The 20,271-nt window shown below is 42.1% G+C and overlaps 1 protein-coding gene and 1 long non-coding RNA gene across 28 annotated transcripts in view; one reads left to right on the forward strand and one right to left on the reverse strand.

Annotated features, from left to right (window-relative positions):
- Nucleotides 1-20,271, forward strand: part of DENND1A (DENN domain containing 1A) — a 533,371-nt gene that overhangs the window by 316,987 nt on the left and 196,113 nt on the right. For 26 of the 27 annotated variants that reach the window (XM_086325286.1, XM_086325292.1, XM_086325282.1 and 23 more), the window contains one exon: nucleotides 7,090-7,135. The exons of the other annotated variant lie outside the window; for it this stretch is intronic. In XM_086325286.1, the coding sequence (XP_086181412.1) occupies nucleotides 7,090-7,135 (46 nt within the window). The remainder of the gene's footprint in view (nucleotides 1-7,089; nucleotides 7,136-20,271) is intronic. 27 annotated transcript variants of the gene reach the window in all.
- LOC147362564 (uncharacterized) lies at nucleotides 4,492-19,254 on the reverse strand. The gene is made up of 2 exons (XR_015136364.1): nucleotides 19,067-19,254; nucleotides 4,492-18,738 (listed from the first exon to the last, which is right to left on the reverse strand). It is a non-coding gene; the product is annotated as an uncharacterized LOC147362564 (long non-coding RNA).

Consider the following 20,271-nt stretch of genomic DNA (forward strand, 5'->3'; position numbering starts at 1 on the left):
ACCATTAACTGTGACCATGGGCAAGTTTCTGAGGGTCCCTTTTTTAATTTATAAAATGGATGGTATACGTTGGATTATTTGAGGATTAAATGAGATAAGGGCCCCTGCACAGCCCTTGGTATTTGGTGAGCACTCAGCACATCCCGCCTCTTTATTTCTCCTGCTCTTCTCATGGCCCCACCATGGACTCTGGGGAATGGGAAACACAGTTTGGCTCTCCATGCCCGACAGTCTGGAATAACCATATAAATTAGCATGTGCTTCATGCCAAATGGGCAACCCAGACAAAATCCTCTGAATAGGGAGGTTATAGCAACCTTGGGGTGATCTGAGAAGGGATGTTTGGCAGACCGCGGGGTTCAGTAGGACTTGGAGGACACAGGGAAGGGCCCACAGAGACACGTGTGGCTCAGCCCAGAGGCAGGTTAGGGTTCCTGTGGTGAGGGGGCTGGCCAGGGTCTTGAACAGAATGTGGAAGGGCCCGAGACTTTGCACAGCTGCTGGCAGGCCCCCAGGGAACAGGTTAGGAAAAAACCTCCAAACCTCTTTCTGCTCTTCTTCCACAGCCAGGCACATGCTGAGCTCCTAGGGGAACAGTGGGCTTGCTCTGACTCAGTAAGACAGGTTTGCGTTCTAGTCTCAGGGCTGCCATTTACTAGCTGTGTGACCTCACTGAATTGTTTAGCTTCCCAGCCTTTGTTTCTTCATCTGTATAGTTGGTAGTGATGACAGTACCCACCTTGTACCGTGGTCCTGAGGATCCAGTGAGAAAATGCCGTCGTGCCCTCAGCCTAGCGCTGACTGAGGCGAGTGCACCGTAGACACCACGTGCTCTTCTCGGCTCCCTGTGCAACTCTGCCGTTGTATTAGCCTGTGGCCCATCTCTCTGGTCACTCTTAGGAAGATGAAAACTAGAATTATTTGTGTTCTCCAATAAGGTGTGTTGTATGGTTTTTGTTCACTTTCCTTTCCCCATTCTGTTGTCCTTTAATCTCTCCAACAATGCTGGGCCTCGTTATTTCAGAGCAGAATTTTAAACTAAGACAAACTGTGTTTACACTTTGGTTTCTTTTCGAGTGGGAGGGAGGAAGGAAGGAAGAAAAGCTCAAATGTATAAGACCAGATTTTCCTTTCTTTAAAGACAGTGAACTGAGGAAAGACTGGTGGGATCCCTTTGCAGATTTGGGTATTGGCTAAAAGGTGGTATGCCTCTGAGAGGCAAGGCAGGGGCTGTGATATGTACATTGTAGAGCTCACTGTGCATTAATATGCGAAAAGAAAGAGTGGCCCTTCCAAACCCCTGAGAGCTCTAAGCTATATCCTTACCGAGGTCAAAGGGATGTTGCTCACATGGGGGTGGAGGTCCCCATACCTCCCTCCACATCTCATCTCTCCTCCCCTCCGTCTTTGTCTCAGGAAGCTGCATTTTATGTATTTGGGCAGCCAGTGTTCCTTTGTTTCACCTGACTCTTTTCCAATTAGTAGCCAGTCTCCTCAGGGGAACATAATTAAGAGGGCCCTGGTTATCTGGGGGAAAGGAATTAGCAAATGGAGAAAGTGCAGTAATGATGAACGGGGACTACAGGATCATTAATAAGTCTGCAGTATCCATGTCCATGCCTGTCCATTGCTGGGAAGGAGCTCATGCTACAGGATCTACCTCAAAGCTGTGTGGCCTGCATCGCAGGCCTGGAGTCAGTGAGAGGATTGGGTGAACAGCCCCCTCAGTTTGCCAGCACTCCCCTTCTTTTGGCTTTAGTACTGAGTATGTGACAGTTTAGGCTTTCAGTCCAACAGCCCTGACTTTGAATTTCAGCTTCACTGCTTACTAGCTCTGTGACCCTGGGGGCAAGTTACTTCACCTTTCCGAACCTGTTTCTCCATCTGAAAATGTGGATAGTAGTGATACCTTGCAGAGTTGCCTTGAAAATTGTATAGAAGTGATGCATAAAGGCAGCTGATTTATAGTAACTCAATTGATATTAGTTCCTTTTTCCCTTAAGAGGATTCAGAGTAAACACCTTTCAGGTAAAGGTCATTACGTTGTCCTTGCCTTTGACACTAGCAATATAACTCCTCTGCTTTGCAGGGGAGAAGGAAGAAAGAATAGCTTTTATTCTTCCAGGGTGACACTGATGAAGTCAGGCAGTGCCATAATTCCCAGAGAACAAAGGCCTAGGGCAGATACACCCTGTCCCAAAACTCAGAGATGTACAGTGCGTCCCACAATTGCTGTCATCCATCAGACAGTTGTGACATGGTTGTGATAGCCTGTCTATGCATGAACTTGGTCATAGCTGTTAATATTGTTGTTATTGCTGACGCACTAAGTCATGTCCGACTCTTTGCGACCCCATAGACTATAGCCCTCTAGGTTCTCTGTCCATGGGTTTCCCAGGCAAGAACAATGGGATGGGTTACCATTTCCTTCTCCAGGAGATCCTCCCTACCCAGGGATTGAACCTGCATCTCCTGCATTGACAAGCAGTTTCTTTACCACTGAACCACCAGGGAAACCCAGCTCTTATTATTATCACCCCTTTAATTATGTGCATTGTTGGTTCTGCATGTGTGGTGTCAAATTTTCCATTTAAAATGTCTTCCAAATCTCAGTCAGATTCAACATGGAAATGTAAAGTCACTGTGAATACTGAAAGGCACCAGAGCATAGAAGCATGGTGTTCATTTGCTATTGGTGAAACAGCTATTTGCATTGACATTTTCTTGATAGTCAACAAGCAAGTTCTTTCTGGGAGCCAACAAAAGAAGATAGATAGCATCTAGAAAAAGTATTACATTTTGTTTCTGAGATACCCTTGGAGAAAGCATGGGCATTAATGACTCTGAATCAGAAGATGATCCAGATGAGTCAGGTTCTGAATATGAAATTTTTTAGAACTAGCTTAACCAAGTTTTTTGCTATATTTTCTTTTAAAGAAATAGTAATGAGTGGTTTTAAAAATTTGTCACTGTGTGTGATAAGCAAGTAATGAATCATAGATTACTTGGTGGTTTTTGCATTTTTGGTGGTACATAAAATCAAGGTTAAAGGTTGCCCTCCAAAGAAAGTGATAAGCAACGTGACTGAACTTAGTAAGTAGACAAGTGACAAGAGATCATGTTGGAATCAGAAACTCATGAGTAGAGGTGATGCGTGTCAAGCACCGCATGCTCCTCATGGAGTCTCAGCTGTCCTCACCAGGATTTTGTCAGGTGCCCTTCAGAACAAGGGTAGGAACAGGAAACCCTGGGCTCTAGGAGAATGAGTCCAGTGGTATCAGCCATGTCCACCCAGGCTGTGACGAGAGACCGCTGGGACACGATGACTTACCAAGTCTACCATGTGGTGTTCCTGGGCGAGGCGTTTCATGGGTTCTCTCTAATCATTGCAACAATCCTGAAAGATTTCCACTGAGGTTGGTACTGCCCTTTTAAAGACACTTTTGCCAAAATATAACAAAAGATGTTAAAAACAGTTCTGCCCTTTGACTTGGTAATTCCATGTTTGAAAATTCGTGCACATGAGATTGTTCATTTTCGTTATGATGTTATTCATAGTGAAAAGATGGAAGTGACTTAATGTCTAACTCTAGCAATAGAGTTCAGTAAATTAAGGGACATCCATACTTGGTGGAATATTATATAGTCTTTAAAACAATCACAAAGGTTGCGGTATAATATGGGAAATGTTAATGCAGCCAATGAGAAAGCAATAAAATATATGCACTCTGTAATTTCAAAGGTATTTTAAAATGTTAGTGTTAATATTGGAGGAGAATAATGTAAAAATAAAAGTAGTTGTGATAACTTGATCATGAGTGTTTCCATTCTCTTTACAACAACAACAACAAAAAAGAGAGAGCGAGAGAGAAGTCAGTAACTGCCATAACTATTGAGGTATTATTAAGAATAAAAGTTGTTTTCAGAATGTAGGTAGAATTACCCAGTTACATACTTGCTACTTTAAGATCTTAAGAAGTCTCTGGTTTTCTTTTTTTTCCCTCTCTCCCTCTCCCCATTTGAAATTTGTAACCAGTATATTTGCAGAGCAAAAGTGCGGTAGATTCAGGGATGCATTTGAGGCTATGTAAGCAAACGATGACAATGTAAAAGGTTATTTATCCAAATTTGCATTCATAAAAAACATGGCGTGCTGTGATTTCAGAATAAATGTGTTTTAAAATATTTGCTAAATACCGAGCTATTTCAGCCCTAAGTTGGCTAAGAAACTACATTTCTATGATAAGCCATAATTACTCTTTGGAAAATTATTGGGCTTAAAAAAAATACCTACCTAATGGTACCTGAAGAGTGAGTCTCACTTTGTCCCTTTCTACGTCTGCCTTCACTTCTAAGACTCCTTTTTCCTCTCTTTCATTGGTTTTTACTGCAAGACAAAGAGACAAGGCATTAACACCTATTTAAAATTCTAGAGAAAAAATTTTTTTAAGGTAAAAGCCTATAGTCAAATTATATAAATTTCTGTGGATATTTATTTTTACCTTTCTCTGAGTTGTTTGAGTGTCTTTTTCTATACATTAGCTCATTTGTTTGGAATTTCAGTTCTGAAATTCTAATTAAAACTCAGGGTCATTTGTCACTTGCATGACAGTGCTGGTGGGAGCTGGGGAAGTTTATGAGATTTGGTTAAATATTATGGATTTGAGTTTTTCTCCCTTCTATGTGTTTGGCTGTGCTTCTGGACACATTAATAAGTGGCCATTTTTTCTGGAATTCTGTACTCTTCCTGCTTCCTTTCATTACATTAGGCAAGGTTCCACTAGATGAGACATTTGCAGTCTTAAGACTTCCTGCCAGGGTTCAGACTTTGTATTTTTGACATTGAAGCTGTCGTGTTCCTGAAGCTACTTAATTAGAAACACATTCATTTCAGTGTACACTAGAGAAAGCTTGGACAGCAGAGCCAGGCACACTGGGAAGTTTGAGCATTTGTGTAGCTGGCAGCTAAACTAATGGTTTACAGTTTAAGGGAAAAAAATATCATAGGGCATTTCTTTGCCCCTAGAAGCGAAGGGAAGCTGAATGTGCACAGCGGATACTTTTTTTTTTTTTAAAGGAGAGAAGAAGAAAAAAGGAAAGAAAAGACAACTCCACTTTCACTGCAGTTGCGTGTCCAGTTCTTTCTTTGGCTATTATCAAATACAAAAGTCTTCTAAAAGAATATTTCCCATACTGTGCTGCTAATATTCAAGTCTGTTTTACAGGCTCCCAAGATATATTACTGCTGAGATCTGTAGTAAGGAGAACATTTTATATTCTGGAGAAGGATTTTTGCTTGAAGAATTTTATTTGTTGAATGGTAATGAGGGAATTGTGCTCTTTCTTATTTTTAAATGTTTGAGCAATTTTAAAATGCACATCTGATGTTTCAAAAACCTTCATTGCCTATCCATTGCTTTCAGGATAAAGTCTAAACTCTTTAGCATTCAGTGGAAAGAAAACCTCCCCTTTTTTCATTTCTTACCACTCACTCCTTGTTTCCCTACCCTATCCCCAAGAAAGCCACCTTCCTAGGTCTACTTCCATGCCACCAGCTGCCCTGCAGGGAAGGTACCTGGTCACCTCAGACTGAGGCAGATGTCTTTCCACTGGTCTCATAAAATATCCTTTGTACCTTTCCCAGGATGTATCACACATTGGAGAGACAGATGGAAAAGTTGTCAATCTCTCCCTTCATCTCTACTCCCTCCACTACTCCCAGGAAAAACGCTGTGTGGGAGGTGGGATTGGGAATGTTCAGTCCAGTATTACAAGGCAAAGTGCCGTAGAGGAAGAAGCTCTGGAGTCAAATCCTAGGGTTGCTGCTTGTTTTGTGGCATTGTTGTTGCTCAGTTGCTCAGTCTTGTCTGACTCTTTGAAACCGCATGAACTGCACCACCCCAAGCTTCCCTGTCCTTCACTATCTCCCTGAGTTTGCTCAAACTCATGTCCATTGAGTCAGTGACACCATCCAACCGTCTCATCCTCTGTCGCTCCCTCCTCCTCCTGCCTTCAATCTTTCCCAGCATCAGGGTCTTTTCCAATGAGTCGATTCTTCGCATCAGGTGGCCAGAGAATTGGAGCTTCAGCTTTAGCACCAGTCCTTCCAATGAATATTCAGGTTTGATTTCCTTTCGTATTGACTGGTTTGATCTCCTTGCTGTCCAGCACCACAGTTTGAAAGCATCAAGTGATTTACGTGCCCTGGGCCTACTCCCTCCTCTGTGAAGTGGGCGTAATACCTACCTTGTGAGGTTGTTGTGTGAATTAAGGAAGTTGAATTTGAAGTTCCTTGTATAATGTTTATCCCATTTATCATTGGTAAGTAGCAACATGATGATAATGTGTATGTGTGTGCACCTGAAATCAAGGGAAATGAATCCTTGATGCCCAGGTTTTAAAGCCCTTGGAGCTGGATTCTCACCTCCTGCTCAGTCACTAACTAAGGGAATCCATTGCTCTGGAAATGAAGCACTTTGAAAAGGTTTTTTGAATTACAGTATCATCAGATGGCATGTGTGCAATTAGGTTGAAGATGCTTACTGTCTGTGATATTCTCTGTCCAGTTAGAATAGACAGATCACATCTTTTGATGGCAGAAGGAAATAGCAAATAAAAAAAAAATCATTCCTCTTTGAAGCACATTATGCCCTCCATCTGACATTGCTAATTGCTTTATCTGTTGTAATCATGGCAACAGTGGTTCCCATTTGTACCAGGAACCATACTGGTCACTCAGTGTATATTTTCTCATTCTGGTAGCAAGCTGGCAGTTAGATTCCAAAATGCCATTTTAAAGATAAGGCAACTAAGGCTATGCAATCACATGCCTACTATTTAGGGACTAACGCCAAGGTCAGCACTCTTCCCGCCCCTCATACTGCTTCCAAGGCTGCCTGCCTTTTGAAATCCTTCCTAAGTTTCTAGGCTTGGGAACAAAATGTCATATTAGGATTTTTGTTGTGAAAGGAAATGTAACTGTGCATACGTTTATTAAAACAGTTTTTCTCCAAATAGTGAACCATCTGTAATTTTCTGTCAGAAGCAACAGACATTAAAGCAGCTGTGTGTCTCTGTTTCTCTTCACAGTGCTCCCATGCCCTACCTCATAGGAATCCATTTAAGTTTAATGGAGGTAAGTTGACTTCTCTCCTCCCCGGATCTCTCTACTTGTGGTTTTGTTTGCTTCATGGCAGTGGAAGAGACGCAGTCTCTGGATTCACAGCGCTACACATGGGAGTGTGTCAGAGCAACACCTCGTGCACAGAGCTGGGCGTTCAGCTTAGACCCTTTCCACTGGGCTCTTATTTCCAGTGTTTTTCCACTTTGTTTGGAGATTGTCAGTTTTCATGGGTGAGGGAGTGAAGTTCAAAGAGGCAGGAGGAAAGGGTTCTTCAAGAGTTTGAATGAGGGAAGGAAAATGATTCACTTTTCAAAATGATGTTTATTATAAATCACTGCCACTATATTACATTTTTCTCTGTAGAAAATGTGGTATAGAAAATATATAGAAGTATAAAGAGGAAAATTAAAATTATCCGCAGTATCATTATTCCAGATTCATCTGTTAGCATTTTATTATTCTTCGTCCTTGTCTTTATTCTGTGAATATATATTTTCTATAAATGTATTTAGCTGATATGGTATACAATTTTATGTCTTTATTTTATTTAATATTATGGCATGGGGATTTCTGCGTTTTTGTCTACTGTCAGTAATAATTTTTAATTTGCTACCTGTCCTTCCAACTGTTTGAATATGCCACAGCATAACCATTTTCCCGTTACTGTTGGACACTTACGCTGTTTATAATTTTTCACTATTATAAATAGCATTTCAGTGAACATCTTTATGCATAAGGCTTAATCTGCATCTTGACTTACTTCCTTAGCATAGAACCCCTAAAGTAGAAATGCTTGGTCAAAGCTATGAATCTAAGGACAGATTGCTTTCTGCATGGCTGTACTGAGTAGATAGCAATTCTTTTAAAGGACTTTTCTGTGCTTTTGTCAGTGTTGCTGGTTTGTCGACATGAACCCTAAGCTTTTCCCTCCTCGGGAGAGAGCTGAATTTGCGCTGGAGCAAAATAGGACAGGAGGCAGGGGACTTGGCTGTTTTGCACAGGAGACAAGCTCTCAGAGGGAAAAGCTGAAGCCATGTCCGTCTGTGATGATGCTTTGCATGGCTTAAAGGAAGTGCCGCTTCTCTTCTTCTGTTCCCTTCATTTCACGTCGACGAGGACCACCTGCTTCTTCACTGTTGCACACTGTGCTATTGTGCTTACGAAAATGAAACAAGTTGGTTATCGAAAAACCTGTTTGTTTGACATTGAGAATCTTGATCAAAATAGACCACAGAAATCTGCTCAAATTTCTAATTTGACAGGACGGCCATGTGGCTCCTACATTCTGTTAACAGTTCCTCCTTGTCATCACCCAGCCCTGAACACATACAGTACACAGTTTATGGACTATCTTGGATGGTGTATTTAGATCAGATTGAAGAGATTTCTTCTGTGTTTTACCTTTGTTTGTCAAGTTTGGGGGTGTATTCAAAGCTCCTGTGTGAAAAATTGAAAGTGAATACTTGCTAATAGACCTTTCGTGCCAATTGTTGTACAGTTGGAAACACTAATCTAAAGACCATTTGGTCTATCAGCATCCACAGCTCTTTCCTGCCTCTTCTGCCTTCCGGACTGTTCCAGCACGGATTTTTTCCGACTGCTTTTCATGGTCCTTTACCTTAAGCATTATCCAGGTTTCCAGTCTTGGCTTGCTTTTCTTCTCTATATACCCTCTGGCCATCTTTTTAAAGGTTTTTTGCTTTTGCTACCAAGGTGATGTCCATGACTCCCAGCTGTGATTCTAACACTGACATGCCTCTCTCTGAACTTACAGCCCAGAGTTGCAAGTCCCAATTGAAGGTCACCAAGACGTACTATCGATGTCTCAAATTCAGTCTTCCCCAAACCCCTTATTATCTGTACATACACACCCATCGAGTTCCTTCAGTCCCCTTCCGCTGTCCCTGGTCCCTGTGAGTGGCACCACTGGCTGAAAAGCCACAAGGGAACACTGAGCGTGGCTGAGCGTCTGCTTCCTTATTCTTTCTACTCAGTCACAAAGTCTCTGACATGTCTCTCCCTCGGTTCCTTTCTCACTGCCTTTATAGATGTTTTACTTTGCTTTTTTAGATTTTTGCAAAGCCTTGTTTTTCATTCAAAAATCTAAATCAAGGCCTCTGTGTTCCACACATTTTGCTAGGTCATAGAGGTATGCAGATGAGTATGAAATTCAACCCCTGTCAAACATATAGGGGCTGCCCTCTACCTGGTCGCTCTGAGCTCAGTAGCCCGCCTTCCAGCCGCCTCTGCCACACCCCTGGGTCTGCTCATCTCCCTGCTGCTGTCAAGCCTTCTGTCTGCTCACTGTCTCCTGATAGCCAGGGCTCTGGCTGGTCCCTAACACCCCCACATCCCTGTGCCCCCCTGCACGCTAAGCTTCCTCTTCCCCAGCTGTTTGAGAGGCCTCCCATTTGACTGTTGCCTTTGCTTACTCTGCCTCTTGCCCAGGATGACAGCTATTGGCTTCCCTGTCCTCTCCATCAGCCCTAGGAGCAGGGGCTCTTTGGGAACAAGGACAATGCTTTGTTCACTGTGGTGTCCTCAGTACTCAGCAGGATGCCCAACAGGTGCCTTCTGAAAAGAAGGATGGAGTAAGTGCATGGAAACCTGGAATTCAGAACACACTTAGAGCCCTCCAAAAGGTGTTGCTGTTTTCAGGGCACTGCTGCTAAGTCGCTTCAGTCGTGTCCGACTCGGTGCGACCCCACAGACGGCAGCCCACCAGGCTCCCCCATCCCTGGGATTCTCCAGGCAAGAACACTGGAGTGGGTTGCCATTTCCTTCTCCAATGCCTGAAAGTGCAAAGGGAAAGTGAAGTCATTCAGTCGTGTCCAACTCTTCACGACCCCATGGACTGCAGCCTACCGGGCTCCTCCGTCCATGGGATTTTCCAGGCAAGGGTACAGGAGTGCGGTGCCATTGCCTTCTCCTTTCAGGGAACCCAGCACCGTAATTTTACTTAAAGATGGAAGGAGTCAAATTTTTTTTTTTTTTTTTTTTACTTTTCATATGATTGTAGTAATTGAAAACAAGGGGGGGGGTTTTGGTAATAAAACATGCAGTGCACAACATGCATAATTTTGGAGCTAAAACTTGAGACAGAGTTTTGCACTTAGGTGAATGGTTCCAAGTTCACTCTCCTCAGCTTTTGAAGGGTTTTAAATGAGAAGGTTTGGGAAGCACTGGCCAAGATAAATCTTAGCCCTGTTGATTTAAATTAGGGAGGAGTTTGCCATGCTGTACTGATACGTGGTCAGAACTGAAAGAAAAACCAAAATAGTAGTTGACCCACTCTTGAAGCCAGCTGAGACACTGTCAAACAAAACAGCATTGCCCACATGTGTGAGGCAGCTGTGAACTCCCAAGTCAAGAGATGTAGTCTCCTGATTTCCCCTGGATTTCAGTTCAGACTCGGAGTGCTCTAGTCGTGCTTTTTGATCACACTGATCTGGTTCTATTATACCTTCAAATGAGAGAGATGCTTCCCTGAGACTTCTTCCAAGAACTGTGGGCTATAATGCTTGGGGTGGAGCATGTACCTGGGCCCAAAGGAAAGCTCTTTCAGGAAGGAGCTAGGCAGGGCCCATCTCCTCTTGCACACTAGTTTTCTTACTGGCAATTCAGCAAAAGGCTTATTTTTTACTGTCTTGTTATTTTTTCTTGAAAGCTATAGGCACCTTATTATGCCTTTGCATATGTGCCAGAATTTTTTAAACTTCAAATGAATGTGGCAGATGTTCATAAAAGTTTAGAAAAAGCTACCATAGGAAGACTTTTTAACCATTTTTATGACACTCAAATTTGTTGCACAAAAAGAAATATAAATTATAACCTAGTGTTCTCATTTGAAAAAAGGTTATTTGGGGAGAAGATTTAATTCCAGCCTTCATGCTCTTACAGGGTAAGAGCTGGTAACATAGTCACCTAGAAGAGTCTGCCTTCCTTCTAAAGTGACAAGTTTCTAGCTGATCCTCATTCTTATCCCTCCACTGCCTTTTTATATCCTTTCTCTCGTTTAAGCAAACACTAATTTGAGGCTGGTGGTAAGTTAGCGGGATAGCCAAGGGTATTGGCATAGACCTAGTTTCTTCTTGGAGAGAATGATCCTGTTAGCTGGCTAGGAAATACCAAAACGTGGCCAGATTACACAGTAACTATTTCCCTTCATTCCCTCGACCTCAGTTGAGTGCAGGAGATGCTCTGCGGCTCCTGCTCTGTGCCAGGTCTGGTAGTGGGGTGCCAGATCAGGTCTGGTAGGTGTGTTCCTTCTCCTTTTGTGATAAGTGAAGATCTTGCTTTCCAAGCCTCACCAACAGTGCTCTGTATGCAGGCCTCAGAGCATGAGGAATGCATGCAGAAGGTGGTTTGTTTTATTTTTGTGTTTTTAATTCCTGGTGGTGGAATGGTCAAGAAGCAGGAAAGAAAAGTGATAGCAGTGACGCAGTGCAGACAGAGGCTCAGGTTAGCCTGAAGGTGAAGCTCCCCTTTGCACAGAGGCAGAAAAACGTGTCAGTGGGAATGGGCCGTGGGTTCTGGCTTTCCTGCTCCCTCCTTGTTTGATCTTGGGCAAGGCGATGGACCTCTGCACCTGTTTTCTCGCCTGTAAAATAGGGGCAGTGGCATGAGTTCAATGAAGGTTAGCAGCCATTGCTGTTTTTATTTCCTTAGTGGCCTTAAAGCCATTTATGTTGAGTTGATGGCTTTGAAATTGTGTTTTAGGGACTCATGGGTTCCAGGGATTATCATTTTCATTCCCTAGGGAAAGAATTTCAGTAGAATTGGCTTGTACCCGCCCTATTTTCTCCTGGTCAACAGTGCTGGAGACACTGCTGGGGGTGGGAGTGGTACTTCATAAGAACTTGATAAATGGACTTCTAATTCCCTGCTTGACCATTCCCCTCAGTAGTAATGTCAGTGTTATTTTGTGTCTGTGTTTACTTTCTTCATCTATAGGGGTGGTTCAGTTCAGTTCAGTTCAGTCACTCAGTCGTGTCCAACTCTTTGCAACCCCATGAATTGCAGCACACCAGGCCTCCCTGTCCATCACCAACTCCCGGAGTTTACCCAAACTCATGTCCATCGAGTCGGTGATGCCATCCAGCCATCTCACCCTCTGTCGTCCCCTTCTCCTCCTGCCCTCAATCCCTCCCAGCATCAGAGTGTTTTCCAATGAGTCAGCTCTTCGCCTGAGGGAGCCAAAGTATTGGAGTTTCAGCTTTAGCGTCAGTCCTTCCAAAGAACACCCAGGACTGGTCTCCTTTAAAATGGACAGGTTGGATCTCCTTGCAGTCCAAGGGACTCTCAAGAGTCTTCTCCAACACCGCAGTTCAAAAGCATCAATTCTTTGGCGCTCAGCTTTCTTCACAGTCCAACTCTCACATCCATACATGACCACAGGAAAAACCATAGCCTTGACTAGACAGACCTTTGTTGACAAAGTAATATCTCTGCTTTTTAATATGCTATCTAGGTTGGTCATAACTTTCTTTCCAAGGAGTCAGCATCTTTTAATTTCATGGCTGCAGTCACCATCTGCAGTGATTGTGGAGCCCAGAAGAATAAAGTCTGACACTGTTTCCACTGTTTCCCCATCTATTTCCCATGAAGTGATGGGACCAGATGCCATGATCTTAGTTTTCTGAACGTTGAGCTTTAAGCCAACTTTTCCACTCTCCTCTTTTACTTTCATCAAGAGGCTCTTTAGTTCTTCTTCACTTTCTGCCATAAGGGTGGTGTCATCTGCATATCTGAGGTGACTGATATTTCTCCCGGCAATCTTGATTCCAGCTTGTGCTTCTTCCAGCCCAGCATTTCTCATGATGTACTCTGCATATAAGTTAAATAAGCAGGGTGACAATATACAGCTTTGACATACTCCTTTTCCTATTTGGAACCAGTCTGTTGTTCCATATCCAGTTTTAACTGTTGCTTCCTGACCTTAGGGCCCATCTTTTAAGAGTGTGGTAAAGATTAAAGAAATGAGTTCCATGTATATCCAGCGTATCCCAGTGTATGGCCTGTGGTCGGTACACGGTACGCAGCCCCTTCTATAGAAATGTTTGGAGAGCCTGATGTGTACTAGGCACTGTATTGCACTAGGGGTTCTATATAAAATGGTGAGTGTGACACACTCTGTGCCTGCAGAGTTTTGTCTGGAACAGAAGCAGACAAGGAGAAAGTAAATGGAGGGAGTTTGAGAAGCTGAAGGCTCTGCTAGAGAAGACAGCAAACTGAGCCTTGAGGGCTCTGCTTCTCCGAGGAAAGGAATGCCTGAATGGAAACTGAGCAGATAAATTTGTCTTCCACCAAGGGGACAGGGAGCATCATATACAAAGATTTACAGTGTAGATCATGGCATTTCCCAGGAGGTCTGAACAGTCCATTGTCTGGCAGGAGCATGGAGCTGAAGTAGGGAGAGGATTGCTGAGGGAGGCAGGCCAGGGCCAGGCCATCCAGGGCCTTGTAAGCCGTGTTAAAGAGTCTCAACTTTATAGGGCAGTGGGGAGCCATTGAAGGGTGTAAATAGGGGAGGGACATGGTCAGGCCGCCTCCTCCTGGGCTCTTAGAAACACGGTCCTTCCATATAAAATGTTTGGAAATGGCTTAACCAAGTTAATAAAGTAGAGTGATATTTGTAAAGATCAAGGTAATTCTTAAGTATATTACACACAACAACCATATATATAAAATTCAGATGTTATTGTCCCAAACCCAAGCTTCTGAACCATGATAGAGATGTTTATAGCGAAGACTTTCTTTGCAGTTTTAAGCACATTTTTTACTAGATTTTTGTTTCCTCTCTGTTTCCAACTACTTTCTATGAATTAGATAATTTTTCTACAGCTCAAATTTGAGAGGATAAATTTAGGATATATACTAAGTACTAGTTCCAGGTGGTAGGAACAGGGGGAGTGACACCCGGGTACCAAGTTCATAAGGCCTCTTCCTACCTCTCCCACTAATGCAATTTCAAGACACATGTGATGTGGGCACAAGGAGACAGGCCCAGCCCACAGCTTACCTCTCTTCCTCACCATCTTTTATGTGCGAAGGTTTCTCTGGAGCACATGGAAGCCTGGTTTTGCAAATGCACTGAATGCTTGGGACAGCACTGAGACACCACTCCATGGACAGCATCCCAGTCCACATTTGAAATGCCTCTTCTTGATTGCTAGGACCCAGATCTGGTATTTGTCTATGTCTGTAGTGGTTTGACTGTGAAGCTTTCACACAAAATAACAGGATTTACTTATTTACAGACAAGGAAAAATAACTTTTATGCCCCTTTACCTCGCAGAGAACTTGAATATCTGTCAACTGAATTGGCACCATTTTAACTAGTTTTTTTCTTTTCATTTTTCTCTGGCATAGGAAGTCTTTAATCCTTTGTTCATTTTTTTAATGTTTATTTTTTAAAAGTTTCATGGTGAGTGTTAGAAGAATATTTCTTGTTTACCATTGTACCGTTTTGCTTCGTCATAGGACGCCACAGGTAGACAGTAGTCAGATATAGTTTTCCCTTGTTAATATTGTGATTCATGCAGAAACTCTGAGCCATAACTATATGCAGGTATAGGTGGTGGTTGTGCATCTGTCCTCACAAGAATTGAGACACTGCATGTGAGATCTGTTTGTTAGTGATGAGTAATCATAGCCCTGCTTTATAAAAAGGTGATATTTGCCTGAAAAATTCCACCTGGTAATTCCAGTCATAGGCTCATGGAAAGAGCTTTAGCAAGAAAGGGAGAGGCCCTCCCATTGGGAAGGAGCTACCGTCTTTTGTGTCTTTCTCGACACCACACACAGCGCTGGGTGCTCCACCTGTTCTCACTTCTGCACATCCTAAGAATCTCTCTGCCAAGGAGGAGATATCCGTATTTGCAAACGGGGAAGCTGAGGCTCAGAGAGAGAAAATAATTTGCATCCAGTTTCCCTGCTTTGATGGACTTGTCAAACCCCAGAGCCCCTGGGTGAGGCTGTATAGATTACCCCAGCCCTGGGCATACAGGCTCTCACCTTTGCCTGAGCTTCTCCCTCTCAGGGAGGCTTCCAGGCCGCGTGCTGGAGATTGCGGCAAGGGGAAAGGAGGGGTGACGTTTGCCAGCCTCGTATTTCTCCAGAAGAAAGCTCTGAGTACACTTGTGACTAGAGCTGGTTACTTAGCCTCTCCAATCTCCATTCTCTCATCAGTGAAATTAAGATCATATTATCCATCTCAGAGAGTTGTGAGAACTAATTGATATAATGGATGTGAAGAGCTTTTCTAAAAAATTCTACCAAACATTATTCCTCATAGTGAGTACTATAAAAATAAGAGGCAAAGTTTAGATCAATGAATCCCTAATGCTTGCTTAATTATATAAAAAGAAAAAGAATTGGCCAGTAGCTTGGTCTTGCTAGAATTTCCTTAGCATGCTGTTATCAAGCAAAATCATCACATGTGAATCTGTCACATCCAGAGCATTCAGAGCAAAATTAGAGCCTGAAGAATGTTCTGGATTTCACCTGATGAATTTCCTCTAGAAGCTCTCTCCTCCTCATGGCATCTGCTTTTAAAATGAGTGTGGTTTTTAAATGTCACTTATCTTAATGTTGGAATTAGTTAATATAAAGCAACTTAAATCTAGTAGTAATTTATGTAATCAAAGGGAACAAGTACTTCTGGCTGATTTAAGTATCTCTTGCAGTCAGTACATTTTCAGTCTAATTTGTTGTGACTGAAATGTTCTCTTGTGAGATGACATAGCCCTCTGTTATAGATCAGAAAAACTGAGTAATTTATTAGGGAGGATCCCAGTAGAAAATGCAAAACCATCATTGATGCTTTTGTTTTCCAACTTTCCTGTCATCCCTTAGCCAGTCAATTTAGCAATGTTGAAACTGACGTCAAAGAAAACCTAAGTTTCTAAATTGTTACTAAAAGAACTTTTCCAAATTTCTATCAGATTAAGATAAAGAGCAGCATGCAGGAAACTATGGAACAGAGTAGAAAGAATTCTTGGCCTCTAGAGTTATGGAGACCTGGATTCAAATTCTAGCTCCACTGCTACTAGGCGACTTTAAACACGCTCCTTTGTTTAAAGGAGAAATCAGGTTAGCAGAAGGAAACACAGTTTGAGTTTGACCACTTTGTACAAAACTACTATTATGTTATCCTCTGAAGAGATGCCTATTGAAAATATTTAATAATAATAATATCACCCATTGAATGATGTTCTACTAATATACATGGCACTTGAGCCATGTAATTTTTAATTGTCACACCTTTGAGAGGGATGCTCCTATTTTGCAGATGGGGATGTAAAAGTGCCTCTTTGAGCTTCAGACTCCTTGCTTGTAAAATGGGTAGATTCTCCACTTCATAGGAACTTTTTAATGAGGAGTAAATTAGAAAATTGGTACCTGACGCGTTGTAGGCGCCAAATAAATGGAAGTGATTATCAGTATATGTGTAGAACTGGTAAATTTTCTTTAAAATAAGCTGAGACATCTACCTAAGGTTAGCTCTGCCCTCTTTTTCAGCCTCATTTTGTATTTTTTACTGAGTGACTTTTTCTAAATTTCATTAGCTTAAAGGCACTCTCAACCGAACACAGCCATGTGGGACTGGTGCCTTCTTTTCATAAACTCCTTGCAAGTGATTAGGGGCAGGGCCATCATGGGTGCTTAGAGACCAGCATATGATGATTGAAGAGCAGTACCCTTGGTCAGCCTAGTCAAATCCCACTTGGAATCAGAGCACATGTGGTTTTGTTTAACACCATGCTCAGCAGACTCACGGTACAGGTTTGTGACCATCAGACATTTGTTGCTGATATGTGAGGTCACCACAGTAGGGGTGTTTGTCAACCAAATTAAACTTCCCCTTAATGACCTAAAATAATTGATTCAGAAGGCCTTTAAATGGACCATGGAAATGTGTAAGCAAGCTGAAATCTGGCATTTTATGCAAGAATTATTGCATATTGTTTTGTTTGTCTTTGTTTTGCTTTTGTTGGAAAAAATGTGGGTGGACCAAGGGTTTTAGGAGACAGGCAGTGACCAGTGACAGGAGTTTGAATCCCAGCTCCACTATTTGTCCTGCTTGGGCAACTCACTGAGCATCTGTGCATGTATGCCATAAGATCTTCATCTGCAAAACGGGGTCACCTGCCTTAAAATGATGACAGTTAGAAATAATACGGCTGAAGTTCTATGCACATCAGTAGGCCCTCACTCAAAGGTAGCTGCTATTATTAATAAAGCATTTCCAGTGGGCATCTCTGAAGAAGAGGGCTTAATAATAATTTTGTACAGAGTGGTCACACTGTAATATAATAACTCTACCTTCTTTTCCCCCTACTAAACCAATTTCTCCATTAAACTGCTCTCTCTACTAAACTTAAACTTAACTATAGAGGAAAGTATGACTAAAATTGAAGCCTATAAACCTCTGTCTACATATAGTCTGATTCTTAGCTGATTTCAAAATGAATTTAAAGTTGAGCATTTAAAATATATGCCTCTTAGACTACAAAAGAAGTGGGGCTTTTTTTTTTTTTTTTTGCTTATTGGGTTCAGACATTCAGGACCTAAGCTCATGCCTTTGCAGGTAACGAATGAGGCCACTGTATTATGTCTGTTTAGAAACAGAGGCATGGGCTCAGAGCTTTTCCTAAATATAATCAACAGTGGCTCTTAAGTTGGACATTATCAACATCCCACAGCATGTTTTTTCTGTCCTGCCTAAAACCCTTTCTTCCATAAACCCAAATATCTGACAAAAACGAAAACCTGCAGACTGGGCCTGCCTAGACTCCTAGACACGTTCTTAACCAAACAGAATATCTATTAAATCCTGGTGCCTAGGAGTCAATTGTTTTAAAGGATGCAGTCATAATAAATTTATATCCTGCCTCTTCAGCATTTCATTGAAAGTATTTTGTACTGACCGAATGGGTTAAATTATGAAGCTTGATAAGTACATATGCACATTACCCATCCTTAGCTTTAGAAGGGAAAAAAAAGGAAGAAAAAGATAGCTATGATTTTGGAAGTCATCCCAATTTTTAAAAATAAGAGAATTTGGACATTTTGGCATATGGGGTTTTTTAAATGAAATTTCATGGAACTGAAAACAGTCAATTTTAGGTTTCCAAAAATTGTTTTGATTTTCATTGGTATAAATTTGCTGCACATGGTTTTAGGGAAGTTCTGAGAGATGCATTTGGGACTTCGGGGTTGATTTTTTTTTTTTTTTTTTTTGAGATTTGTGATTTATTTTTAAAAGGTGATTTTTTTTTTTTTAACTCAAAGTATGGATTGAAGGAGATCAGAGTTTCATTTCTAGGACAGTTTTTGGTAATGACATCGTTAAGCGTTTCCGAGCAACTGGACTTGGGGCTGAACTATCGGGCATCATTTCAGCACCATTTGGACGCAGCACAGCAGATCCCTCTCCCAGCTTCTCGAAGTTAGAGTCTCGAGGCCAAGTGGTTCGGGCTGTTCCATTAGCAGCAGCTGCTGGTGATAAGCACTGTGAGAGTCACCTGTGTAGGGTCAGACTTATTGTACATCAAGGTTCAGCAGTGTCGGAAGAGCGGGAAGATGCCCAGGAGGGGGCTCCAGGCCACCTGCTGTGTGAGGATCAAAGGGTTGAAAGGTCAGAGGGCACAGCTCCCTTAACCATATCTGTCTGTGCAATAGCTATTTCAGATTGTAAATCTTGGCGATTTCATTAAGTCCTCCTGGCTGCTACTGGGGCATTGAAATAATAAAATTTTATATCTGTTGCCTTTCCTGCCTCTGGCAGCCAGGCTCATACATTCTGCGCAAAATGGGGCATCTTTATGAAAACCTTTTCCGGAATGATCAGAGCAGTCTTAAGCCTCAAATGAGGAAGCTGGGGTTCACAGGACCTCATCCTCTGAAAATGTTTTTTAAAAAGAAAAAAATCACACAAACCATTTAGCAGCCTTTGGGATTTTTGTAGCACCTCTCTTGTGATAAGCTGGTCCCAAAATATTGCCTATTGCTAAATGGTTAATCTTACACACAGGAGGAAAGGTGAGCTTTCTCAGTGCTTCTGTTTATTAAATAGCCCCTGTTCTAATGACGACAGGGTCCTTTCTTTTGGCAACCCCAAGCAACTCTACAGATATTACTTCCCACTCGGCGGACCTTTCGGGTGTTTTTAGAGACATGTCTCCTGAATATGATTTTCCAAATATTTTTCCTAGATCTTAAAGTTGTTATGGACCTTTAGGGCTCCTTGGCTCTTGGGCAAGACAAATCACAGTAATGGCTGCCCCTTTACTGCCCATATGTTTAAGACCCCCTGTCGTTTGTTTGAAAAGTTAAGAGATTTTCACAGTGAAGGTGCCATTTCTGAAATTTAAAGTGTTCCTTTTCACCGGGAGATAAGTTCACTCTGATTAAGTCCGTAATTCTCACTAAGCCATGTTTATGGGGGCAATAAACAATGTTTCAGCATGCTTGTTAAATTGGGTTTCCAACCTCTCCACTCTTTAAAAATTGACATTTCAAATAAAAGGCAGGTGGAGATGGGAGTCCAGGTTTGCTGTGGTTAGTGATGAATGAATGATGGCAAGTGGCAGTTGTGTGGGAGGAAGGAGGCCCTCTTCTCTGAAAGGGCGACCCCAAACCATTCTGGGGCTAGGGAATCATCATCCCCTTAAACCCCAAGTGAAACTCTTAAATTTAAGTTTCATCATTTCAAATTGGATGGATACTATTTTGAAATACTGCTGGATGCATTAAGCTCATTATTTAATTTTCACAAGTCTGTTCTTTAGAGGTAATGGCTTTGCTTTACAGATGATGAAATTTGGGCACAGAAAGGTTAAGTAACTCATCCAGAGTCATACAGCTAATGATTAGTAGGACAAGAATTCAAACCAAATTATTTTGTTGTGTGAAGTGTTTTAGTGTGTACAAAGAAAAATGATACTGGCCCTGCTTTTCGGTTCTGTTTTTTATTATATATCTAGCCTCTGATAAATATATCCATGGAGGTTACAAAAGAAATATGTGACCTATGTGAATGTCCTCAGTATTTGGTAAACTAGAGAAGGAGAGGAGGCCCCACAGAGAGGACAAGAGGACCAGGCTTTGGGGACTGGCAGTCCAGAGCTCAAATCCTGGCTCTG

The sequence above is a fragment of the Bos grunniens genome, chromosome 11 (genome assembly GCF_055505025.1).
Source record: "Bos grunniens cultivar Pamir isolate PY7600 chromosome 11, Bosgru_T2T1.0, whole genome shotgun sequence".
Lineage (NCBI taxonomy): Eukaryota > Metazoa > Chordata > Mammalia > Artiodactyla > Bovidae > Bos > Bos grunniens.